This window comes from Amblyomma maculatum, chromosome 9, assembly GCF_055883805.1.
Source record: "Amblyomma maculatum isolate TAMU_Amacu chromosome 9, ASM5588380v1, whole genome shotgun sequence".
Lineage (NCBI taxonomy): Eukaryota > Metazoa > Arthropoda > Arachnida > Ixodida > Ixodidae > Amblyomma > Amblyomma maculatum.
This window is the reverse complement of record NC_139352.1, coordinates 12,338,934-12,365,726: the sequence shown is the minus strand read 5'-3', so window position 1 is coordinate 12,365,726 and position 26,793 is coordinate 12,338,934. Positions and strand designations below refer to the sequence as shown.

Sequence of the window (26,793 nt, the reverse complement as noted above, 5' to 3'; positions counted from 1 at the left end):
AAGAGACAAAACAGGGTTCCGCTGCACTGCAAACATGCGGTCGAGACTCGCGACAATGCAACACGAAGAATAAAACTGAACGAGGGTCGGTGTTTTAAAGCGGAAAGGCAAAACACACTGCGGCGAGAATAGTTCGAGGATACGGCCCAAAACAATAACGGCGCGTACAAAAAAACATTGCTCCTCGCATAGCAGCAGCTCACGCAAATACGCCTAAATCATCTCTGCAGGCACCGCTTCCGTCTTTGTCCCGGCAAGTCTCCGTCTCATCGTCCGTGCACATTTTAATTAAATTAATTAAAGTGCTCCTTAAATAAAGAGCGCTGCAGAATCTGCATTAGAGTAATGCGAAAGCCCGGATGCTGCTGTTGGTTGCTTCTAGTTGCTTAATTCACTTCTTGTTTACCCATTTTAGTTTTTGGTACTTTCAAATTGCGCGCCAATCCCTTCCTATGCTCTTTTTCAGCTCTACTTCCGGTTTCGGGACGTCACATTAATTCACTTCTTGTTTACCCATAGGGAAAGTCTTACAGTGGTGAGCTGCAGATGACGGGCGGAGGCCAGCGATGGTGCGTCGGAGTCGGGTGACGAAATCGGTGGGATCTGTTAAAGAGCACTGCAGAATCTGCATTGGAGTAATGCGAAAGCACGGATGCTGCTGTTGATTGCTTCTAGTTGCTTAATTCACTTCGTGTTTACCCATTTTAGTCGTTGGTACTTTCAAACTGCGCGCCAATCCCTTCCTATGCCCTTTTTCGGCTCTACTTCCGGTTGCGGGACGTCACATCCTCTACATCACATAAATTCACTTCTTGTTTATTCATTTTAGTCTTCGGTACTTTCGAATTGCGCACCAATCCCTTCCTATGCTCTTTTTCAGTAATGTCGAAATTTGGGCTTCTTGGTGAGAGTTGGTGGCTGTTTATCTGTTCTAGGCCGTCATTGCACCCGCCACCGCAGCGGTGGCGGGTGCAATCGATTGACACCACTCATTAACATCTAACACCTCAATTACCCGCAACTTTTGCGGACGTGGTCTGCGGACAGAAATCTGTGAACATAGCGAAGTAACGCTTTCGCGTTAATAAACCTTGTCTCCACCGGGAATCAAACCTTCATCCCTTGGGTCCCCAGCCCAGCGCTTTACTAACTGCGCCACGCCCAGGATTGTGAAGCTTCATAATTCTGCTTGTCTACCGTGAGGATGGTAGCGGGACTCCGCGAGTGACAGATACCGCGCCTTTCCTTTCCTGTAAACGCCGGTAAACTGATGTGTTCAATGAAATGCTACTTGTGTTGTTGTTGCGTGTAGGAAGAAGGAAAAGAAAAGCACGGGCCTGCTACTGGCTCTGCTTGAAGAGTTGGGGAGGTGGTGAAGGGTGGCTGTTCCTGGCCCTACGGGGCTGGGACTGCTAGGTCAACGCCGCTTGCGGCAGGTGCTAACCTGCCTCTGAATTTTTATCTGTTGTAGACCGTCATTGCACCCGCCACCGCTTAGGTGATGGACGACGACTGTTGCGGCGCGCGTCGTTCTCTCCCTCTTCTTTCTTCTATACTTTCTCTCTTCTGTCCACACGAGGCAGCGGCGGTGGCTCAGCTACACCTCGGCGGCTGCGTTTCGATGGAGGCGAAACGAAGAGGCGTCGTGTGCTGTGCGATGTCAGCGCACGTTAAAGATCCCCAGGTGGTCGAAATTACTCCGTAGCCCTCCACTACGGCTCCTCTTTCTCTCTTTCCACTTTCACCCCCATCTTCCTCCCTTCCCTTACGGCGCGGTTGCGGTGTCCACAGAAAAACAAGTGAGACAGTTATCGTACCTTTCCCTTCCTATAAATAAATCAGTGGCTCAGCTACAGAGCCAGTATCAGACGCGTGCATTTTCTTTTTTTCTTCTCCCTACAGCCACAACAAGTGGCTCTGCTGAACCACATCCGCTGCCGAGTGGAGGGAGGGGAGGAGGGTGGCTGTTCCTGGCCCTAATGGGGCTGGCGGGACAGGTAGGTCACCGCCGCTTGCGCCCCGCCGGGGTGGTGCAGTGGTAAGACGCCCGACTACTGTGCCGGAGTACCCGGGTTCGATCCCGACCGCCGGCGGCTGCGTTTCGATGGAGGCGAAACGAAGAGGCGTCCGTGTGCTGTGCGATGTCAGCGCACGTTAAAGATCCCCAGGTGGTCAAAATTACTCTGCAGCCCTCCACTACGGCTCCTCTTTCTCTCTTTCCACTTTCACTCTCAGCTTCCTCCCTTCCCTTAAGGCGCGGTTGAGGTGTCCACAGAAAGGAATCGAGACAGTTGCCGCGTCTTTGCCTTCCTATAAATCAATCACCGCCGCTTGCGGCGGTGGCTAGCCTGCCACCGAATTTGCATCCAGAGCACCATTTCGCTCGCCGCAAGGCAGGCGCAGAAGCTCTTCACAAACACTATGGCTTCCAGCCAGAGACCGTTTACGTAGACGCTGCCTCATACCCCTCCCGCCCTGCGTTCGCCCTCAGCGCTGTTTCCAACTCTTTGCAACTGGTCGCGGCCGGTACAACGTTTGCCTCCACTTCCCTGGAGGCAGCGGTTGCCCTCGCCATAGCTGCTACCCGAGCCACAACCATCTTTAGCGACTCTAAATCCGCCGTATGGAACTTCGCTCGCGGTCGGATCTCTAGCCCAGCCTTCCGGTTCCTCGCCTCCCTCCCCCCACCCGAACACCCTATTCAATTAATATGGGTGCCCGCTCACACGGGTCTCCCAGACAACGAAGCAGCTCACTTTTGCTCGAGGATACGTCAGCCGAGCAGGGACTGCCACTGCCTGGGGAGATGCTCGCGAGCGCATGGTATCCTATCACGAAATCTCTCTCCATTACAGTGATCAACGAACCATCTACCCTCCTCCTCATAAATCTATGACTAAGCTACAAAAGGTGACGTGGCGCCAGCTTCAGTCCCGTACATTCCCATCCCCTGCTTTCTTAGCTTTGATCCATCCAGGACTGTTCTCGCCGCAGTGCACCCTGTGCGGGGCACTTAAAGCTGATTTTGAACACATCATGATCAAATGCTCGGAATTGCACCCTCCAGCCACTTGGCAACTCTCCGACCTCGAGCGATGGGAGGCTGCGGTATCCTGCTCTGACCCGGCCGTTCAAAAGCGGCTGACGGACTGGGCTTTGGGTGTCGCTGGGAACCACCAGCTTCCGGCCACAGCACGCAGCCAAGAGCCGACTTGCCATTAAGATGTAATCACTTAAGGCTCCCAAATATAAAGTTTTTCACCACCACCACCGAATTTTTATTTGTTGTAGGCCCTCATTGCACCCGCCATGAAGGGTGGCAGTTCCTGGCCCTACGGGGCTGGGACGGTAGGTCAACGCCGCTTGCGGCGGGGGCTAGCCAGCCACCGAATTTTATCTGTTGTAGACCGTCATTGCACCCGCCACTGCTTCGGTGGTGGACGACGGCGGTTCTTGCGGCGCGCGTCTTTCCCTCCCTCTTCTTTTTCCTTTCTTCTCTATTTTCTCTTCTGTCCACACGAGGCAACGGAGGTGGCCCCGCGGGGTTGTTCAGTGGTAAAACGCCCACTACTGTGCCGGAGTACCCGGGTTCGAACCCGACCTCGGCGGCTACGTTTCGATGGAGGCGAAACGAAGAGGCGTCCGTGTGCTGTGCGATGTCAGCGCACGTTAAAGATCCCCAGGTGGTCGAAATTACTCCGTAGCCCTCCACTACGGCTCCTCTTTCTCTCTTTCCACTTTCATTCCCACCTTCCTCACTTCCCTTACGGCGCGGTTGCGGTGTCCACAGAAAACAAGTGAGACAGTTACCGCGCCTTTCCCTTGCTATAAATAAATCAATTAATTAAAGGCAACGGAGGTGGCTCAGCTACAGAGCCAGTAGCAGGCCCGTGCATTTTCTTTTCCTTCTTCCCACAGCCACAACAGCCTCGTGCGGACAGAAAGGAAAATGGAGAAGAAAAACATTAGAGGGTCTCTTAGATGTCTCATAAGAGAATGACGAAAGCCTACCCTTCCTCTCCTATCATTTGCCTCTCATTGTTTGCATTGTTTACCTTTTATCATGCGCACGTTAAAGATCCCCAGGAGGTAGAAATTACTCCGTAGCCCTCCACTACGGCTCCTCTTTCTCTCTTTCCCACCTTCCTCCCTTCCCTTAAGGCGCGGTTGAGGTGTCCACAATAAAACAAGTGAGACTTACCGCGCCTTTCTCTTCCTATAAATCAATCAGTTGCCTTTTATCGGCGTTCGTTGCAGTGCTACATATAACTATAATTGGTTTACAGGAAAGGAAAGGCGCCGTATCTGCCACACTTTCTCCGAGAAGTGTGCGTTTGGACGGTACACCATCGCTCCTGTCGCGTGCGTGGCGTTCCTGGCACGCGTTCAAGTGTGGGATTGCAGATGGCGACTACTGTGCCGGAGTACCCGGGTTCGAACCCGACCTCGGCGGCTGCGTTTCGATGGAGGCGAAACGAAGAGGCGTCCGTGTGCTGTGCGATGTCAGCGCACGTTAAAGATCCCCAGGTGGTCTAAATTACCCCGTAGCCCTTCACTACGGCTCCTCTTTCTCTCTATCCACTTTCACTCCCACCTTCCTCCCTTCCCTTGCGGCGCGGTTCAGGTGTCCACAGAAACAAGTGTGACAGATACTGCGCCTTTCCCTTCATGTGAACCAGTTTTATTATTATTATTATTATTATTATTATTATTATTATTATTATTATTATTATTATTATTATTATTATTATATTGCAGATGGCAGGAACGCAAGACAAGATGAGTGAGTGAGTGAGTCAGTGAGAAGACTATTTACACCGACATGGACCTCGGGGCAGGGGCTCAGCCGGGGGAGGGTCTCCTTGCCGGCTCTGCTGCGCCGTGGCCGCAGAGAAGGTGTTGGAGTAAGCCTCCTCCGCCAGGCGTAGGACGATCTTTTGTTCATCCACATTTGGTGTGCGGGTGTAAGACTCCCAGGTAATTTGATCAAGGGGATCAGTTTCTTTAGCTCCCGGATAATCGGGGCATTGCCAGATTAGGTGATTTTGACTCAGAGGTACATTGCAGAGATTGCAAGCCTCTAGGTCCCCTGTCAACTCATTATGCAGAGTAACATGAGGAAAGAAACGATTGGCCTGAATTTTTCGCCAGGCCCTGCATTCTGAGGGTATTAGGGACCTATCTGGTGGTAGATAGATCCTTCTGTTTAGTCTGGGAGCCTCAGAGAGCTCCTTGTATTTGATGAGGGGGTCTTTGTCTCCGGGTAGCGGGGTCTCTATGGCCGCTCGGGTGTATACATCTCGAGCGAGGCAATGGACAGCCTCATTGCCTGGTAGACCCTCGTGAGCTGCAACCCAGATGACTGAAACCTCCCGGTTTAGCGGGTGCTTTCTCAGTAGACGCCGCCTGCTTGGAAATTAAGCCTTTGCCGAAGTTCCTAACAGCCGCCTTATTATCTGAGAGGATAGTTCTGGCTTTAGTGCCTGTACATGCAAGATGAGACTTGTGGTTGGTAGCTTCGTAGGTCAACGCCGCTTGCGGAGGGGGCTAGCCTGCCACCGAATTTTTATTTGTAGGCCATTGCACCCGCCACCGCTTAGGTGGTGGACGACGGCTGTTGCGGCACGCGTCTTTCTCTCCCTCTTCCTTTTCTGTCTTGTCTATTTTACGAAGTGGCGTGCCCCGCCGGGGTGGTGCAGTGGTAAGACGCCCGACTACTGTGCCGGAGTTCCCGGGTTCGAACCCGACCTCGGCGGCTGCGTTTCGATGGAGGCGAAACGAAGAGGCGTCGTGTGCTGTGCGATGTCAGCGCACGTTAAAGATCCCCAAGTGGTCGAAATTACTCCGTAGCCCTCCACTACGGCTCCTCTTTCTCTCTTTCCACTTTCACTCCCACCTTCCTCCCTTCCCTTACAGCGCAGTCGCGGTGTCCACAGAAAACAAGTGAGACAGTTACTGCGCCTTTCCCTTCCTACAAATAAATCAGATTTTACGAAGTGGCGTCCGTGTGCTGTGCGATGTCAGCGCACGTTAAAGATTCCCAGGTGGTCGAAATTACTCCGTATCCCTCCACTACGACCCCCCTTTCTCTCTATCCACTTTCACTCCCACCTTCTTCCCTTCCCTTAGGGCGCGGTTCAGGTGTCCACAGAGCAAGTGTGACAGATACTGCGCCTTTCACTTCCTATGAACCAACCAAACATCTCTTCTGTCCGCGCGAGGCAGCGGAGGTGTCTCAGCTACAGAGCCAGTAGCAGGCCCGTGCATTCTCTTTTCTTTATTCAGTCGCAACAACAGTATGAGCCATTAAAGGCTTTCGCCTTAAAACCTGCCCGTTGGAACCCTCCACATTCAAAACAATCGCGAGGAAATGAATGAATGAATGAATGAATGAATGAATGAATGAATGAATGAATGAATGAATGAATGAAAACTTTATTTCCACCGAAAAGGAACCCTTCATCTCCCGCCCCCGGCACGCAAGCCGGGGAGCGGGTCAGGAGGGCCCCGCAGGCTGAGGTCAGGTGAGGTTACAAGCACTCTTCACGGCCTCAGTCTCCAGGCGGGTCGCGTGCCGCTGAACGGTGGGATCTCCGCTCCGCAGCCAAACCTCCCAGGCATCTCTACTATCAATGTTAATGTCGGCGCCTGGGGAATCGGCGCATGGCCATATTATATGATCTAGCGTGCCTTTTTGTCCGCAATTTTTACATTTAGAATCTTCCTCCCCGGTCTGTGTTAAGAAAACCCAGACAGGGCAGATGTAGTTATCGGCTTGTAATCGTCTCCAGATGCGTGCTTCATTGTTAGTGAGAGACCGATCTGGGGGAGGGTATACTTTTCGATCTAATTTGTAAGATTCTGTGATCTCATTGTATTTGATAGCGCAATCTTTAATTCCCTTGCATTCGGGCTGTTCTACCGCTGCCCGGTGGTAGAGATCTCGGGCCAGCAGGTGCGCAGCTTCGTTGCCAGGGACAGATTCGTGTGCTGGTATTCATATGATGGATATGGTTCTAGTAATGGGATTTGTGAGAATCTTTTTGGCCTCCTCTGAGATCCGTCCTTTTGCAAAATTCCAGACAGCCGTTTTGCTGTCGCTGATATTATAGTTTTGGCCTGTGTACCAGTGCATGCGAGCGCTATTGCGACTTCTTCAGCTGTACTAATGTCACGGGTGCGTGTTGAGGCCGCAATTTTAGGTGCACCTTCTCCGTTTACTACTGTCGAGACAACTGCTCCGTGTCGTCCGCATGATGCGTCTACATAAGCAACTTCATCGACTGCTTTGCGTTTCATTCTTTTAGCGATGGCTTTGGCTCTGTGTTCTCTGCGTTCTTTGTTGTAGTTTGGGTGCATGTTTCGAGGTAAGGGTGGTACCAGTATGTGTTCCCTTATGTTGGGTGGGATAGATGTTTTCGACTGTGGGCCTCTGTCTGATTGGAGTCCGACCAAGTCTAGGATGGCTCTGCCTGTCTCTGTCTGACTTAGTCTTTCCAGTTGAGAGATTCTGACAGCTTCAGTGAGCTCTTGCCATGTATTATGAATCCCCATTTTCTCCAGCTTCTCTGTTGATGTGGAGACAGAGAGGCCTAGTGCGCGTTTGACGCATTTTCTAATTAAGACGTCGATTTTTTTCACGTTCTGTCTTTTTGAGACTGAGAAAAGGTGTGGCATAACATATGCGACTGATGATGTAGGCCTGTGTCGCGAGGAAGCGACATCGCAAGTCCCTTGAGCACCTCCGCAATGGAAGAGAGGAACGCGCCAAGGAAGAGGCGCGCCCCATTCCCCCTATGCCGGAAGAGTTATCGAGGACCACGCAACTAACACTTCGTTAACCCCGTCATTGAGGCAAAAATTATTTCACGACCCCGACGAAGGGATGTGCTATCACTGCCGGTCCAGCGACCGCTGTCCATATAGTATATTCTAGGCACTGTACATATAGTATGGGACTATCGAGAGTATTTCGACATTTGAGTCGGGACTCTCACCGAAATTCCAGTGCAGCCAGAGGGGAGGGTGCCTACTCCTGGCCCTATGGAGCTGGGACTGGTAGGTCACCGCCGCTTGCGGCGGGGGCTAGCCTGCCACCGGTTCTTGTTGTAGGCTGTCATTGCACTCGGCCCCGCTTTTGTGGTGGACGACGGCTGTTCGGACGCGCGTCTTTCTCTCAGTCTTCTTTTTATTGCGAAAACAATACTAAAGGTTTCGAGCCTTCAGCGTAGCGCGGCGGTAGCCACGTACGTCTTACCCACGTGGCACTAGGGTGTGGGCTGGCAGGAGCTGCCAGCTTGGGTCTCTCATTTCACATGGGACGGTTGTTAGAATAGGCCTGCTAGGACCCTGGCATTCACGTTACCCCTATAGGCCACTAAGACGTTCATACGGCTTGGTTAAAGCAGGGCTTTATATGTGGGCTGAGGAAGAAGAGAAGAACGCTCGGTCACCCGCAGCTAATTTGCTCAATATTTGGTTCAGCAGCCTTAAACCCTTGTAATCTTTTTTCTTCCCTGTTTTCTCTTCTGCCCGCACGAGGCAGCGGAGGTGGCTCAGCTACAGAGCCAGTAGCAGGCCCATGCATTCTTTTCCTTCTTTTTACAGTCGCAACAACCAATTGCCATCCGCCCGGTGGTGGTGTTAAAAACTTTATTCAGTGAAGGCCAAAAAAAAAAAAAATTATGTTGTCGCCGTTCCTTGGATGGCCTTCTGGCTGCTGGTCGTGGCCTCCAGGTCATGCCTGGCGGCGACTTCCGGCCAGCTACATCGACTGGGTCCTTCCGCTGTCTCGACAACGCGGTCGTAGCAATGCTCTGGGCCAAGAGCCCCAGAGCCAAGCTTAAAAACCAGCACACGCCTTGGCCGCCGTGACTGTGGTGGGGCTAGATGCCCGCACAGATGCCAGGAGCAAAAGTTCCGGCCTCAGGGCTGTCAGTAAAAATGTTTCTATCAATCCTACACCTAAAGGAGTATACACACTTTTTAGGTTCATGTTCTATATTCTGTAATCACGCGTAGAGGGCTGGAAGCAGGCTCGAGCATTTTGGAGCAGCTCAGCGAGCAGTAATAAACCCATTTTGGAGCAGCTTTGGAACAATAAAATGCGAGTTTGGAGCATTTGAATTATATTTTGGAGTGTTTCTTTTAATAATTGCAAGTTTTGTTTGACATAAAAAATACCCTATTTGATTCTTTTCTATTCAACATTCAATTCTTTGCTGACTACACCCGCATGTCTGATAAGACAAAACAGCCTTAAAATAACACGACTAAAGGAATTGGAAAAGACTAGAAGCAAACTGAATGCTTTCTTCTACCCTTCATCACTGAACTAAGTCTCACTATTTTGACATGACAGATTGAAATATGGAGGCTACCACTTTGATGTGCTTAAGCACCACCACCAATTTGGAGTTCATATCAACGACCAGCATATCTCCGCTCTCTGTGCATATCCTTTTTTGATCCTATGTTTATGCTGAAAAATTCCAGGACACCGGTCAGTAGAACCTTCAAGAATGTCTGCGGCTTGTTTTTCAGGACCTGAAGCGGCGCACAGTGACGACAGTCTATCAGTTGATCATAATTTCTTGCTTTTGAAAACACCAATAAAACCATGTTTCCAACTAGCCTCAATGCCAGCCGACGAACCAAAAAATGTGAAAATGAGAAGCTCCGCTTCCGACAAATGCGGGCTTTGCGCGTCTCTACGCAACTGTTCCTCTTTTTCAGAAACAGACAGAAACAGAGCGCTGGTGTCGCGGAAAAACTTCAGCTGGAGTTCCCTATACTCCTATCCTAGCTTTTAATATCCTCTAGAATTACTTTAGATATTTTCTTCCGACTCATTCCTGCTTGAATGCTCTGCATAAATCAAGGTGATTTCATCTGCGTCCATTTTCCACGAAATGACTATTACTGTAACTTTTTTCACCATTGCATACTCGTCTTTGTTGCCCTTTGAATCGACCTCGTGCAAACTAAACAATTTATACTTTCTTCCTTCTGTGAAGAGAGACTAATACACACATAACTCCTCTCAGATACCTCATTGCATGAAAAAAAAAAAAAAGTGAAGATGCTCGCATCTTCAGGGAGGGTACTATATAAGGCAGGTGCCTTTGGAACAACTCTATTTCTCACACACAGGTACAGGGCACGGGAGGGGTGCATAGTTCCAGGGCACAGCATGGCGCGGCATCATATCAGGCATCACACCGACACCACGGTCCCCAACAACCAGAGAGCTTACACAAAGAAACACAGCAACTTTCTTGGCATGTCCAATGTCGAAACGGCTCCTTCGAGCAGAGTGGTTGGCCACCTGAGAATCACGTCAAGAACTTCCTCGCAAGAGTGTTGAGGCTGCATGGGGAAGGTTTAGTTTTTAGAGTTTAACGTCTCAAAGTGACTCAGATTATGAAAGAAGTAGTGGAGGACTCTGGAAATTTCGACCACCTGGGGTTCTTTAATGTGCACTGACATCGCACAGCACACGGACATCACTCCGTTTCACCTCCATCGAAACGAAGCTGCCGGCGGTCGGAATGAAACCTGGGCACTCCGGCAAAGTAGATGGGCATCTCAACCACTGCACCATTGAGGCAGGGCAGGCTGCATGGGGAAGAAAACTACAAACACGCACACTTGCAGTCGCTGGTACCGCTGCACATGATGATGCTAGGAGCCCTTGGTGGTGGTGGTGGTCATGAGCATCTCCTGGCGGCAAACCATTCTGAGATTTCTCGGAGGAGTAATCACGGCGACCCTTGAACGACGAGTGTCACCTTCAAGTAATCAGATTCTGTCGAAATTCCTTTTGCTTGCAAAGCTGCTCAGGTCATGAGCAACGTGACAGCTGCAGGACAGCACGCAGAAACAAGATGAACTCCCGCACAATTTGGGCTGGTTCAACGGGCACACTGAGCATTGTTGGCCCGGCGAAGAACAACACACTTTCAAAGCAAGACAGGTGGGCGAAATCTCTCTCCTGGGGGGACCCCTCTGTCTCATCTCTTTTGGGCGCAGTTCGATGGAAGTGTGTCTTCCGTTGCCGCTCGGAACAGAAGACCTGGTGCAAACAAGGCTTTGCCTTGTCTGCCTGAGAGAGAGGAGGGCCAGGTCTGTTGTCCGAAACTCTTGCTGGACACGAGGATGGGACAATAACATAAACAAAACAAAAATATCAACCGCGGAGAAAGAGCGAAGCCAGGAACCAGGCGCGGTGCCAATGCTTGCTCCGAGAGCCATAGAGGGTGGAGCATTGCCGCTTTACTCAAGCCGCAGCAGTTCCACATCAAAGGTGAGCACAGCATTAGGCGGGATGGTGCAACGCAGTCAAGGAGGCAACAAGGAGGCCTTACAGTAGGCATGTTTTCTAAACACTCAATTCCCACTGTTAGTCAAGGAGGCAACAAGGAGGCCTTACAGTAGGCATGTTTTCTAAACACTCAATTCCCACTGTTCAGTATGACCAAAGAATGAAGCAGTAAATCCTCTCCAAAGGAGGACATACTGCCATGATGTCATATCAAAGCCTCCACTGAGAGGTGCTATCCAGGACTGCCCTCAAAACACTTCTCTAGTTATAACCAACCACAATGGTATGCACGAAACTAGACCAAGAATTTGTAATATTTTAAGATAAACAGTTCTCTGTTTCAATAACCAAATCTCTTCCAGGTGCTCTTTTCTGGCTAGTAACCGACTTTGTATTCTGCAAAATTGACAGATTTCTCAATAGCAATTAGGAAAACTGGCAACATATACCAGAGTCGCAAAGCATGCTATGCCACATCACGTAGACAATGCTAATCTCAACTGCTACATTTAAGCCCAGGTATACGCTGCATTTCACTCAAATATGTGCAACCTGCATATCTGCTAAAGCATGCCCGAACAACTAAAGAACCTTGCTGGCTCACCAGCAAGGTTCATCTGTGTCAACAAGGCAACTGTACCTGCATGCAACTTCATCATTAGAGTAACTAACCTTGCCAGCTCCAGCTACTTCCAAATTAGCATACCTTCAAATAAGATAATGGTCTGTACAACTACATACTGCTCTGCAGATTCTTTATGCATTTCCTCTCAGCTGACACTCTGCTACTTGGTCCTTAGAGAGCCACTATAAAACTAAATACTCAAGATTGCCCCAGTTCCGCCAGCGACAACTCTGGCAACTGTCCAAGGATATATGCCTGGGTGACCCAGAGCTCCATACGCATAGTCTGGCGAGCAGACCAGCCTGGCTCGCTGGCCCACACTCATCTGCAAACACACAAAAATAAAACAAGCACAGTGTTAACTTGATCCTGCATAACAGTTATTTGAGTATGGACAGACAGTGTGAGCGAGATGATTATTGGTATAGTAAGTGAAACCAGCATAAAGTGAACCATCAATATGTGCTCTGTTCAGATAAACCAACAATGCCTGTGAATGCGATAATACTATAGATAACTATAGAGAGAGTATACTGAATGGAATGGCAGAAAGGTCGGCTGGAAATTTGAGTATTTGGCCTGTTACTCTGCATCGAAGAAGGGGAAGAGAAGGGAAAAGAACATGATGGGTGATGGTGTGGTGAGAAAAATTATGAAACAAATACACATGCACAGTAACTTGTCTCACAAGCACGAGTCCAGTCCATCCTGGCTAAACTTCATTCAAAAGTAAAGACGTCTCTGCAAAGTACAGCTACTGTGGATTGTCCAGGCTCAGAAACCTAAAGTTTTCTATTTACTACAGTAAAATTTCGAACCAGTGCCTCCCATCCATGCACCATTTTTCTTCTTGGTGTGTCCTTGTCGTTCGCGAGTGCATCGTTCAGCGTGGTCTCGTCTCGTGTCTGCTAGTTGCTGCTAACTTCCTGGGATGTCACCGGCAGCGAAGAAGCGAAATTTTCTTTCACTAAAAGAAAAAGCGCGTATTATCGCCGAAGCAGAAAGCAGTAAGAAGAAGGTGAATATTACCGCAGATTTTGGCATCAAGCTGAGTTTGTTGCCAACGATACTGAAGAGTAAAGAAAGCATCGGCAAGGTACTTGCGTCGGGCACTTCAGCTCAACACAAGAAGGTGATGCAGCCAAAATACGAGGAGCTTGATAACGCTGTCTACGCCTGGTTCACCGAAACGCGAGCCAAGAAAATCCCACTTGGTGGAAGCATTGTTCAGCAGAAGGCCCTCAATTATGCCTGTTTGCTAGGGCCAGCACAGGTTGGCTCAATCGCTTCAAAGCGAGCCACAGCGTCGTGGGAAAAGTTTTGTGCGGTGAAGCAAATTCCGCAGACACTGGAGGCACATCGGAATGGGTAGTAGGCAATCTGGCTAATATTATGAGTGCCTACGTGCCGTCCGATATTTACAACGCGGAGGAGATGGGCCTCTTTTATGAGATGCTGCCAGCGAGGACGCTAGAGAGAAAAAAGCAGGAACAGGTGCTAATGCTGGCTTATCACTATTAAAGTATAATGAACAAAAATTTACAAGAGCACAAGTAAGACAACATAGTTATCAATTAATGCTGCTCAACGTTTCAATTCCAAAAACACGCAGCAGCAAATACCAAACACTAACCAACAAGAATAGCTACATTACAATCAGCTCACAGAGAATCTCATTAGGCCCAATCCAGAAAAAAAAAAAAAAAGAAATCATCCCTGCCAAAGCCATGCAACACTGCTGACACAACAGGAAATGTGAGCTCTGCGCGTGAGAAACCAACACTTCTGCTCTTGCTTGATGGGGCGAGGCGGACACAATGAGGCACGTAGCGCTCCGTTGGCTAGGCTATGCTGATGAACACACCTCTACAGAAGGCACACTGCCATGCACCAGTGAGCACATTATTTGCTGCTGCACCCGAGCCTTTGTTTCAGCATATGCCAAAGTATACACTGCTTGCTTTGTGACCTACAGGCTCTACGCACCCACGTGGCAAGGTGTTGCCATTCATCTCTTATTAGTGTACTGAACAGCAATGCTTAAAAAAGAAAGCAGCATGCATTATTCTTCGGGCAAAAGGGGAAATTATTTCCAATCCAAGATTTAAATTGAAAAGGCGATGTTTCAGAAGCGGCTTAGTCTTTTAAAATGGCGACAGCAGGATTCTACTCTGCTTTGTTACAGTGAATTATGCTTTCAAGCGGTTTGAAGTCGCAGGCACTGCTTTAAGAACCTAGAGCTTAACACGGCACTACCTACAGCCTACCCACTACCTACCCGCCTGCACCTACACCATGCTATCGCCCTATTACCATTTCTCGCTGCAGTTTTCTTCTTTGATGCTCAAGAATTTAAGAGTAGTTTTATTTTCTCTGTAGTATTTTGTGTTCTAAGCACTGGCGTTTTCCAGTCTCTCCCCTCTAAAATGCTTTTCATAAGCCACAAAGGTGCCAAAAAATAAATATTAGGCAGCATTTTTGGTATGCAGCTGTTAAAATCATGGCTTCATGCCCGCACCTTGCAAAAAGTTCTACAACAGAGGTAAATGCACAGAGAGGTAAATGCACAGAGGTAAATGCACATCCATTCCATGTGTCTGTCCACAGTGGCCCCTCACCTGTGCCACGCCCTCGTCCCAGCCACGGATGACCTCCCCCTTGCCAATGCGGAACTTGAAGGGCTTGCCCCTGTCCCGCGACGAGTCAAACTTGGAACCGTCGGCCAGGGTGCCTGCGCAGAGCCCGCAAGTCAACACCACTTGTGAGCATTGACACAACTGAATTGGCAAGCGAAATGGGCTGACTGGCACAATGCACTTGGTGAAGGAACAGAGTGTTACACAAGATTTATGTACGGCAGGGAATGCACACAGTGTACTGCCAACCATGTCACACAAGCAGCACACAAAAGGGCAAATACCCAATACCGGATAAATCAATTAGTGCCAACTTTGCATGTCTAGTAGTGCTAGTGTGCATAACACTAGCACACTGTTGTGATATGGACACAGCATAGGACAGACAAAAGGGCACCATTTCTGCACATTCCCTTCTTATCCTGCCTACAGACACAGAGTTCCATTGTTAGCCAAAATACCTTTCAGTTTACGCACATTGTGTTAATTCTAAGAATGGAGGAACATACCCTGGAAATTACTATTAGTCCAGTGAATTTAGCAGAAACTCACATGGTAGGTTAGATTTCAATTAAGGCATGATTACCCATTAGCATTTACCCGGTACAGTGAGTAATCACTACCAAAACAGCTCTTTACTAGAGAAAGCCTGCGGAAGGGCGAATAAGTAGTTAAGGAATGTCGGGACTACATTAGCTGTTGCTCTTCCTTGTATGAGTGTAACAAGTGGTGCAACTGGCAGAGGGGCATGCTGGAGGGCGAGACAAAAAAAAAAAAAACACGTGGCCTGTTATGTATTTTTCCTGGGCAAGCAACGTAACCTTTTCTTAAACACATCTTTCGCCGTCACAATGCTTAAAGGGAAACTCCGGAGGTTTTTCGGCATTCAAATATTGTGGTAAAAATTTTACTGTAGGGTTTCCTCTCTGCTCTAATGCATTGTGCAAAATGTGGACGCCGTGCGATAATTCATTCGCGCACAACACAGTTTTAAAATTTACATATTTCGTGGCTTCAGCTAAGGCGATTTCTGCAGGCAACACTGCATTTGTGATGCCACAAACATTATACATGCGTTATTGCCAAATCCCTGTGTGATCATGAAATTTTGAGGCCTATATTAGGTTATCTAAGGCATTTTATGTACTGCGTAATGATTTCGATACTTTATTTCCACCATCCAAAGAGCGTACGAGTCTTTTTCCAATACTGCATGTGATGTCAGCGTTTCATCAACTGGAACATCATTTCTTGTCATGAAAGCAGTTTCGGTTTAGATTTTCTGCTTTTTCTTTTTAAAAATAGTTCTACTTGGAATTTCAAAGAGCGGCTTTTTGTGTTGGAGTCAGGGCACACTGAGGAACTTAATGCAATCAAAAACTAAAAATGTTGAGCCAAGTATAGCCACGGCCCGCCGCCGGACACCCACCGGTAAAATTGGGTACAAGCGTCCCCCGGCCCGGCGGCCGGCTCTTTCAGGGGTGTGCGTTTGGGAGAGGCTCTGCTAACCCTGCTGTGCTCCTTCGGGGGCCTAGTTTCGAACAACCATGGTCTGCAAAGGCCGTAGAGAGCATCCGCCTCGCATTCGGGAGGTACGGGGTTCGATCCCCAGTGCCGCCGGGTACCCACCGGTTTCCAATGGGTACAAGATTTCCCCCGGCCTGGTGCTCGGCTCTTTGGGGGTGAAATGCTTGGGAAAAGGGGCCATGAACCAAAATGTTGGTTCAAGAACAAGAAAAAAAAAACCGGTGGTAGAGAGCATCCGCCTCGCATTCGGGAGGTACGGGGTTCGATCCCCAGTGCCGCCGGTTACCCACCGGTTTTTCAATGGGTACAAGCTTTACCCCGGCCTGGTGCTCGGCTCTTCTGGGGTGAAAGGCTTGGGAAAAGGTGTCACGGCCCAAATAGTTGCGCCGATGTGGCAGTGATTCGTTCCGCCATCGGACAACGATAAGTCCCGAATGCGAGGCGGATGCTCTACCACAAGGTATTTTTTTTCTTGTTCTTGAACCAACATTTTGGTTCATGGCCCCTTTTCCCAAGCATACTGGGCTTTTGCCGCGCGAGGCGGGCTTATTGTTGTCCGATGGCGGAACTGATCACTGCCACATCGGCGCAACTATTTAGGCCGTGACACCTTTTCCCAAGCATTTCACCCCAGAAGAGCCGAGCACCAGGCCGGGTGCTTGTACTCATTGAAAAACCGGTGGGTAACCGGCGGCACCAGGGATCGAACCCGGTACCTCCCGAATGCGAGGCGGATGCTCTACCACAAGGCCACGGTGGCCTTAAGGGCCACCGAAGTTGCCCTTTAGGCCTCAGTTATGAAGGTTTTGCGTTCATACGTGTAGCCTGGAAATCCTCCAAGGCACAAAAAAGAATATAATGCAGAGACCTAGATTAGGACCTAGATTGAGGTGTTGCTCAACACATAACCAACAGTGACCTCACTACTTAGATTATGTCAACATTTATACTAAAGCCTCCATCCTAAACCACAAGTCTGACAAATACATAAGCACTGGTGACATCCCTTCAATCAACCAATAAAATAGCATGCCTGTACAACACACACTGAGCCTTACCTGTGTAATGCACAACCACTGTCTGGCCTGCCTTAGGGAATGTCTGGCCTGCATAAGAAATATGATACACTCAACACATACCCAAGCAAAAAGCCGAAATAGACTACTTTTCCTCCTGAATGTGTGGCATTTTCTGTCACAGACAATAAACAAAGTCTCTAAATTTATCGGCATTAAAACTGGTCAAGTAAAACTAATTGCTGGGCTAGTTGGTGCTTTACTCATAGAAAGATTCACAGTGCCTGACCTGTGTGTATATTTGTTAGCGCTGTGAATATTTCCTTTTAAAACTGGTCAACTATAAGGTTTTAAATTCGAGTTTTATTTACGTGAGCGCCCGTCTGCCTTCTAACTTTAGTGTCCAGTGCAAGATGCTAAAGTGGGCGTGCCCCCAGCAGCCTTATGTTCAATTCCTCAAAGTCGGCGACGCAGCATTCGCAGGTGTGGCTATTTCGAGACCGTAAACGCAGTGCGACCTTTTTCAGCACTCGCTGCGCTGACAACCGATATGATGACCGAAGCACAGCACACATGGCAATTCAATGAAGGCGATGTAGATGGATGCCTAAGGACTGCGAATTTAGGCTGCCCCAGCTTTAAACTCACCAGCACAGTTGTCTACGCAAAATCCCCTCACCACTGAATGGCGATTGTCTCAATAACACCAGTGGGGGAGAATCGAACGTACTACCGCTTTTTCTTTTTTTCCTAACCCCCATCACGGTCATGGAACGAAGTGCTCTGGTCAAACACTTTCCATGTGGAGTGATATAATGCAACAAAATTGCAACATGTGAAGTCTATTTTATTTATTTATTTATTTATTATTTCCGCCACAGTTGCATTCGATTCACCGGCAACATCATCCGCAATCAAAGAGATCCGCTGCACTGTGATTCGCCCTTTGGCTTCCTTACTTCTAACCACAGCTCGGTTAACACGAGCACTACCGCACTACTACAAAGCCTTGTTCGTAAGAAAAACTATCCACAAACCGAGCTACTACGCGCTCTCATCCAATCGAACGCCGGATGTATCCTAGCCATTCAAGCGGCACAATGGAATCCGCCGCGCCTATGTGTCATCTCACCCGCTGTCACGCGATACGCACATAAAGGCCCTGCACCTTTTAGAACGCAGGGCACCTCCCCTCGCGTTTCCCCGAATTCCTGCCAGTTGTCGCGATCGCCGGCACAGAAACCGGCGAAACCCTTTTCGAGCGCTCGGACCCTCCAATCCAGTAAACGTAAGCAATCGCCTCACAGCATGTTGCACAGTAACGTGCACTGAAGCCAGGTGGCGGCACAAAATCGCGGACCAGTCGCACAGCAGCGGATTTCGCTACATTAGCACCTTGACTGCGGCTCCATTGGGCGGGCCAGGCCTCGTGGCGTCCCCCGCAACCGCAAGCGCCATATTGGCGTCGCAGTGCATCTCTCCGGCAGCTGCAGGCACTCACCGTCGCCGGGAGAAATGGTCTGCACTTCGACGCCCATGCTGACGCGGAAGGATTCGCTCAAGCGCTAGCACAACGAAGACTGTGTTGACGCCGATAAGGCCCACGAGCGGTCGGCGGCGAGCTGCTGCCCCAATCCCCAAGCTGCGAATGCGGTGGCGTAGCGAACCAATCAACAGGCGCTTTTCTTTGCGCATAGAGTGCATGCGAGAAAGTGCTCACTGGCTTCAAACCATGCTTCCATCTACTGCCTCTACTTATTCATTGCGACTGTAGTAAAAAGGAAAATAAAATTCACGGGCCTGCTACTGGCTCCGTAGCTGAGTAAAACTCCCCTGATGGGGCTGGGACAGGTAGGTCACCGCCGCTGCGGCGGGGGCTAGCCTGCCACAAAATTTTTTATCTGTTGTAGGCCGTCATTGCACCCGCCATCATTTCGGTGGTGGACGACGGCCGTTGTTAAGCGCGCGTCTTTCCCTCCCTCTTCATTATCTATTTTCTCTTCTGTCTGCACGAGGCAGCGGAGGTGGCTCAGCTACAGAGCCAGTAGCAGGCTCGCGCATTTTCTTTTCCTTCTTCCTACAGCCACAACAACTCCGTAGCTGAGCCCCCGCCGCCGTAATAATTGGTTCACAGGAAAGGAAATACGCAGGATCTGTCACACTTCTTTCTGTGGACACCTGAACTACAGTGCCTAGAATATATTCTAGGCACCGCGCCGTAAGGGAAGGTGAGAGGTAAAGTGGAAGGAGAGAAAGAGGAGCCGACGTAGTGGAGAGCTACGGAGTAATTTCGACCACCTGGGGATGGTGGTAACCAGGATAGATTACAAGAGGTGGTTCCTGATCCCGGCTGGTGTCTGTCAGGCCGTCCTGGCAGCAACCGCTTCCCAGTCAACCAACTCTTTTGCGCTGCTGGGTCCGAGCTGGAGACCGCGATCTCCCAACCCTCTTGGTCCGTGAGGCCCCATTGGGGCGGTGGCTTCAAATCTTCGCATAGAAACATTATGTGATTGAACGTGGCTCTTAGGTGCGCCACATAGCATGTGGGGTCGTCGGCCCGAGTGTGCCAAGGCCAACCAAGCTGGGGAGGGAAAGGTTTTGGCTTGTAGCTGTCGCCAGATTATTTGTTGGGGTTTTGAGAGAGAGGTGTGAGGTGGGGGGTATGAGTCGTTGTTCTCGGTAGTGAAGTGTTATGCCATGATAGGTGAGAAGTCTGTCCCGCGTGCTTCCCGTCTTCGGTATGCCCCGCTCGGTTGACGTGCGCTCGAGCAATTGAGTGGGCTGCCTCGTTACCGGGGTTGCCTGCATGGCCTGGTACCCAGACGATGTGAATGGGTTGGGGAGCTGTGAAACAAGAGGTTAAGATTTGATGGGCGATTGGGTGTATTTTCCCTCTGGAATCTCTAACGTGCGCTGACATCGCGCAGCACGCGGACGCCCTCTTCGTTTCGCCTCCATCGAAACGCACAGCAGTCGGGCGTCTTACCACTGCACCACCCCGGCAGAGCCCCTCCGCCGTCTCGTGCGGACTGAACAGAAAATAGAGGAGAGAAAAAGAAGAGGGAGGAAAAGACGCGCGTCGCAACAGCCGTCGTCCACCAGCGAAGCGGTGGCGGGTGCAATGACGGCCTACAACAGATAAAAATCCGGTGGCCGGCTAACCACCGCCGCAGCGGCGGTGACCTACCAGTCCCAGCACCGTGGGGCCAAGTAGCCCAACTTTTAGCAGGGCCATTTTTTTAACCTACACACAAACTGGTGTGTGCTACAGGAAGGAGCGTATGAGCAGAAAACCATTCAAGCTGTAGAGAAGAATTTCAAGAAAACTAACTTCAAGAAGAGGATACAAAAGACCACAGCAATAAGGATGCTCCAGGATCTACACCTTGATTCACTTGCAAAGAGTGTGAAGAATTCGGAAAGTTGCACACTAGAAGCATTCTTCTCATGCAAAACGTACAAGCCTGATTTCCCATTCAGAGTGATAGTATCGGAGAAGGGTAGTTGGCAGTCGGTTATAGGAAAGTTTCTCCAAAAGCAGCTGTCGACTTTGAAGACAGAAGACCCCTACCTCGTCAGGAGCTCGCACCAGATCGTTGAAGAACTGAAGCAAGGGCTCGGCAGCACCACATCAGCCACCTTTGGATTCTCTATTGACATTGAAGATTTGTATTATTCCATACCGCACAAAGATTTGTTTAAGGCTGTAAGGTCTGTTACTGATGAGTCGGGAGAAGTGCCTTTTCAAAACTTGTCGGGTGTAAGTAGCGACCGTTTCTTAACCCTATTAGAGTTTTATCTACAATCCACTGCCATTAATTTTAACAACAGGTTTTACACGCAAAAAGCAGGTATTTGCATTGGCTCGTGTGTGGCGCCAGTTCTGTGTGACATATTTTTATCTCGCGTTGACAAGAGTTTGTTAAACTCGCTTCCTGACGTGCGTATTTTTAGGTATGTAGACGACTATCTAGTGATAATGGACAAGCCGCACAATTCATCTATAGACGAGGCTGTTGCTGACGTTCTTGACTCATTCAGATCGGTCTCAAATGGTTTAAAGTTTACCCATGAGCTCCCACGTGACAATAGCATACAGTTTCTTGACCTTAGAATTTCATTTTTAGGACACATATGTTGGATGTACAATCCAAGGTCACAAAAGGCACTCCTCCCCTATAGTAGCGCTCATTCTAAAATAATCAAAAGAGCAATTGCCATGAATTGCCTCAATTCCGCGTTAGAAAAATCGTGTACGCATCTAATGTCCGAAAGTGTCAAAATGCAAACAGAGCGATTGCGTATGTCTGGCTTTCCTCCTGATACTTTATCTGCAGTTGCAGAGAGCCTGCTTCAGAAGAAAAAGGGTATTAAAAAGAAAGATAAGCAAGATCAGAGGCAGGTCACTCAAGTAATTCCGTACCTTCATAAATTATCTCACAATCTTAAGAAAGTTGCCAAAAGATATGATGTAAATGTGGTCTTTTCTGCGCCGAGTAAGCTTTCAAAAATTTGTCCTATGATGGTGAGAAAAGAAAAGCCGATTTGTTCGATCAAGCACCACCTTTGGTTCACTCGGTGCACTACTAAGATAGTGTACAGCATTCCACTCACCTGTAATCGTGTGTACATAGGTCAAACGGGACGCTGTTTTAATCAGAGAGCAAAAGAACACCACGATCAGGTGAAAGAAGGAAAAGGCAGCAATCTCGCAATTCACTGCCGAGACTGTAAGTGCAAACCCATTTTTCGGAAAACTAAGTTTCTTGGGCGGGGAAGAGATCAGGTAGAAAGAGAAATAATTGAGGCATTTCACATCAGAAAAGCAGGCGATCAATGTGTCAGCACCCCATCCCTCTATCTACATGATAATGAAGTTGCTTTTTTAGACACACATGTTTGACTGTCAGAAGGTGATAGTAGCTCTGTACTTAAGCTTGGTTTTTTCATAATAAACTTTAGTTGGAAGTGCAGCATTCGTCCTGTCGTGCGTGTTTTCTTCATGTCGTTGTTTTATTCGTGCTGCGAATGGGTTTCAATATGAATCATTACCAACTGGCCCAAACATCGGTGTTATTACACAAACTAAACCAGCTAGGAGGTCGTGCACCAGCTACACTAGTGTTGTAAAAAAACAAACAAAAAAAACTTTGGTAATTTCATCCTTGCTGTCAGTCTGCCCAGCTCTCAAGCCTACACAAACCCCGCACTTGACAATAGCTGGCCTTTCAGCAAGCAATCCTGCCTCGTATATATCGCTTGGACGCAGGGACCACATCATCGCTCACTCCTGGACTTATAAAATCAGCCAACCTTTTTCCATTCATTGATTCATTTCTTCATCTCATACTGTACTGATCCCCTAGCTGAGGCAGTAAATATAGCTAAAAAAAAAAAAGAAAATTTCTACACTGCATGGTGTAGCTCGTGGTATAGCTAGGTTAAAAAGATCACCATAAAATTAGTGTACTAGTCATGGAGGAAAAAAATGGCTGTTTGCCAGTGTCTGGTTAGGAACACAAATTTAAGTGAGAAATGAACACTACGTTCTTACCGAAAGGGCCTGCGTAATTAAACTGCAGTTTGGATCAGCGAAAAAAATCGGTCGACATGTACATTTCACTTGCGGAATCGACCAGTGATGACGACATTTGTTCATGTGCCCCATTTCCTGCTTGGAAACATGTGGTCCTCTAAGTTTTATCATCTATTACAAAGTGACATTATGTAAATACAGGCCAAATTCTATTTCTACTCCGTGTCCATTTAAACAAGAGCTTGAAAGCTATTTGTATGGCAACTTAAAAGGTACAGCTTCAAGGAAAAAGTTAAAACCAAACTACTTTCCTTAGTAAAACGTAATTGATGTCAGACACCAAATTCACACCAAAGTTTTATAACTAATCGCAGGTGATGTTGGAAGCAATTGGCTTGTACTTGCTTATAAGAACTAGAGCCTGCTTTGAAACCCTTTACAGACTCCTATTCGTGATTTCATTCAAGCTTGCAGCAGTGCACGGCTCAGAAGAATTGGGTCTATAATCTGTTTACAAACTGACTACCCAGACAAGCAGCCAGTAGACTACAGCAAAGTCCACAGGATTGAAAAATGTTAAACTTTACGTATTTCCAGGGCTTCACAACTGCACATGAAAACCGCGTACACTAGACACAGAACTAAAAAATGGAAAGATACATCATCCTGCGTGGTGGTGCAGTGGTTACAGCGCTTGACTGTTGTGCCAAAGGATGCAGGATCGAATTCCGGACGCAGTGGCGAAAAGCAAGGCGCTCATGTGCTTTGCAATGTTAGTGCACATTAAAGAACCCCAGGTGGTGAAAATTTCTGGAGCCCTCCATTACGGCATCTCTCATAACCCAAGTCACTTTGCAATGTTAAAAACCATAAACAAAAAAAGAAAAGACATTATTTTTCCAAGTAGTCAGCTAATGCAATGGTAAGAGCAGCTAATACCTTTTTACCAAGAACAACCACTGAGTGGAACCAGCCTCCCACCTTCAGTCTGCATTTGTGACACAACTTGAAAATCGCTAGCAATGCTGTAATGGCGGCTAGTTGGTTTTTCATCTTCAGGTAGGCGCACTATACCATTTTTTTCTTGTAATTCGACCTTGTGCCAAAGTGTAGCGTGCCTACCTGAAGAAGTTCAAAATCCCTGTTCAAAGTGCCTTATAGTTATTTCTTTGTTTTTTACTGCAAATGATGTTATAAACTTCATCAATCCTTTCTGTTGCACCTACAGGCCTTGAAAGTATGTAAAATAATAAATAAATACTACTTTGAGCACCAGAAACGTATTCAAATGCATATCTTTTTAGACGTAATCAGGAAAAGCACATTACATATAGGTTTCATTAATATGAGAGAGCAACCAGTTAACACAAAAATACAAATTTGATTATTAATTTTCTACTAAAGATAAAAATAGCTAAGATATATGCCAAGAGAAAAACTAGTTAAAACAAGCAAATTTGTTCCAGAACAAGCAAATGATCGTCATGCTCAAAATATTTAGCCAAACAGCATAATGTGCTATGCCTGCTGTCTACACAAAGTATTGTGATCAAGGTCACATTTGCACAAGTAAGGCATTGCAACTGCAAAAAAAGCTTTCTCATCACATTATGTTTTCATGGCCTTCCAACATTACTCATGAAATGAATTTTTAAATTGAAGAAGACTAGCAAAGGTAGGTCAAAGGAAGGGAGAATTTTGTGACTGAACACTGCTTCTAGGAGCTTGTAACAAGCAATTCTTTCCCATATAGTTTCTTTAATACAGGTCTGGTGCTTAAGGCCTCCCATATTTGTAGCGAAAAATTCTAAATTGAGAAAAATTGAAAAAGTCTGAAATATTTCATGGAAGCCTCCTGCGCATTTTACACGTGGCCTTTCACAGAGCAGCAGTTGGATGCTTTGTTTTAGCAGTCGAGGTTCTTGAGAAGTTGGTTTTATTCCTATATCGCACAGCCCGATGGGTGATCTTGCTCTGGTTTTGTCGAAGAACAGCAAAATACATTTCGCATTGCATTTGCCATTTGGTTGAATTATATCATGGCTTTTTGAAGTGAAAGATCTGAGAAAAAAGTCATTAAAAGGGTATAGTAATGTTGTTTTCGACAGTTGCCAACATGCGACGTCCCATAGAAGCATGTGGGCACATTTCTGCCAAAAGCACAAGGCTTTATGTGTTAGCTCGCTTGAACAGACATCGGAGCAAGCATGCAACGACATCAGCAAAGCTATGTCCATTTATTAGGTTCAAAATATTTCCAAGTTCCTATATTTCCTTATAAATGTCCACAAACACAATATCACACACACACACAATAAAATAAAATGCACCTGCTCAGACACAATTCTCCGAAAAGTGTTGCAATGTGCGATTTTACATAAAATAGTGACTTACAGATGGTGCACAGAACACCCAATAGGTGCCAAGAAACATGCATGTATATTAAATTACCATATGTGCAAGCAAATTCTCAACATCCTTTGCACGGGCAATAGAATTTACATGCACATTTCCATACATATAAGTCCTCAACAAACTTATGGCCTTCCTCCCTTTCCTTGCAGTGAAGTTCAGGTGCTCACAGAGAAATCTAACACATACTGTGCATCTCCTTTTCTATAAACCACTTTACATTTTTAGGCATGCCACAGAAAGTTGAAAGACCAAGAGGCTCAAATGTGAAAGTGAATTTTACAAGATGGAAAGATGAAACATTATTTCAAGGAGTTCAGACAGCCGTTGTTTCCTCAATGTTGAGGTGAGTGATGAACCGTAGCCGACGCTGTAGGGCTGGCCGCAGGTTCCGGATACTCCTCTCGATTTCAGTCTTGATGGAGTCGCCAGTGAACATGTACTTGATATGGTACCTGCACCGCGCTCTGGTCAAGGACAAAATCAAAAGGCAAGAATGCCACTTGCCTGAAGGACTCATGCAGAAATTTTGAAATACTTAAAAGGCTCGGCACATATTTAGATTTTCACAAGTACCATGGCCATATATATTGGGAGCCACAAAGGGCACATACTAAGAACACTATGTGCATAGTAGGGTACTTATTTGTACTTATGTACTTAAGTACTTGTTTGTGCCTTTCACACAACTATGATTAAAGAATTTCACTGCAGTTCCAATCACTACAATCCCACGCCTCTTAGTTTCACTGAAAACGTGCCCACTGCAACACCTACAAGCAAGTTCATAGATGAGCGCTACTGCTGAGCGGTGATGACATGGCTAGCCACTTTGCGACAGCCCGCAGGCCTTCTTTGCCAAGCCGGAGCCACAGCCAATCCGTATTCATTATGGATCACGTGACCGCAAGCATAACACTGCAGGTTCACCATAACGACAAGTCATCAGAAGACGAGCGATGCACAAGATATATTGGCCTCGCCTCCTGCACTCTATGTGATGGATGCAATTGATATATCATCAAAAAAAAACAGCGCGAACAAATGGGGACGACAGGAAGAAACCACAGGAACAGCGCTTGTTCCTGTGGTTTCTTCCTGTGTCTCCGTTTGTTCACGCTGTTTTTTTGGATGATGTATCACCAACTCGCCCGCTTAACTATCCTGTTGCAATTGATGTCTTTTGCAATTTCATTGCCGCCCACAACAGCGACGTTGCGATGCAGTTGCTGAGTGTGAGCATCGCACCCAGTGCTGATATCCAAAGGAAGGCAAATGAAGATGACCAACTTTTTTTCGAAAATAAATAATGTTTGTGAAACATGCAGTCAAACTTGAAAGTGTTTTTTGGCAGGTTTTGGTGGAATGAAATTTCCGCTTCAACAAAATTTTCCGCTCCACCCATCAGTTTCGCTGTAGCGAGGTTTGACTGCAATGCTGTTAACTGTCTTTAGTTATTGCAAATATAAAAGTGTCAGCCAAAAACTACCTGCTGTTTAGAGGATGGTTTGTGGCATGCAAGAGGAAAAAAGTTTGATGCAACATCCACTCATCAACAGCACAGCATGCCTGCTGATGCCATAATCTAGTGTTTCTCATATGGGGATCCACGAAGCAATTCAGAGACTGCAAAACCCATCTTCACAAAAAAAAAAAAAAAAAAAAAGAATGCTCACGCGATAGCTGTGGCCTGAATAGACACAGTTGTGCATGGTTAA

The 26,793-nt window shown here is 47.6% G+C and overlaps 2 protein-coding genes across 2 annotated transcripts in view; both read right to left on the bottom strand.

The window, feature by feature from the left end:
• Nucleotides 1-10,119: 10,119 nt before the first annotated feature.
• Fkbp12 (peptidyl-prolyl cis-trans isomerase Fkbp12) lies at nucleotides 10,120-18,806 on the bottom strand. Its single transcript, XM_084578148.1, has 5 exons — nucleotides 18,629-18,806; nucleotides 17,170-17,217; nucleotides 14,567-14,679; nucleotides 12,200-12,273; nucleotides 10,120-11,329 (listed from the first exon to the last, which is right to left on the bottom strand). Exons 1-5 carry the CDS (start codon nucleotides 18,663-18,665, stop codon nucleotides 11,275-11,277), a joined length of 327 nt encoding a protein of 108 aa, XP_084434274.1. The 5' UTR covers nucleotides 18,666-18,806; the 3' UTR covers nucleotides 10,120-11,274.
• A 5,145-nt stretch (nucleotides 18,807-23,951) lies between these two features.
• The window catches only part of MED23 (mediator complex subunit 23), a 49,087-nt gene continuing 46,245 nt past the window's right edge, over nucleotides 23,952-26,793 (bottom strand). Inside the window, exon 33 of the mRNA XM_084578147.1 lies at nucleotides 23,952-25,530. Coding sequence (XP_084434273.1) covers nucleotides 25,392-25,530 — 139 coding nt within the window. The 3' untranslated portion in view covers nucleotides 23,952-25,391. The remainder of the gene's footprint in view (nucleotides 25,531-26,793) is intronic.

What these genes read in the sequence shown, in the direction of transcription:
- Fkbp12 (XM_084578148.1), bottom strand. Translation starts at nt 18,665, where the DNA reads ATGGGCGTCGAAGTGCAGACCATTTCTCCCGGCGACG. An exon ending in GACCATTTCTCCCGGCGACG is followed by an intron (nt 17,218 to 18,628) that starts GTGAGTGCCTGC and finishes TTTCTTATGCAG; the next exon opens with GCCAGACATTCCCTAAGGCA. An exon ending in GCTCTGGGTCACCCAGGCAT is followed by an intron (nt 11,330 to 12,199) that starts ATATCCTTGGAC and finishes ACTGCGTTGCAC; the next exon opens with CATCCCGCCTAATGCTGTGC.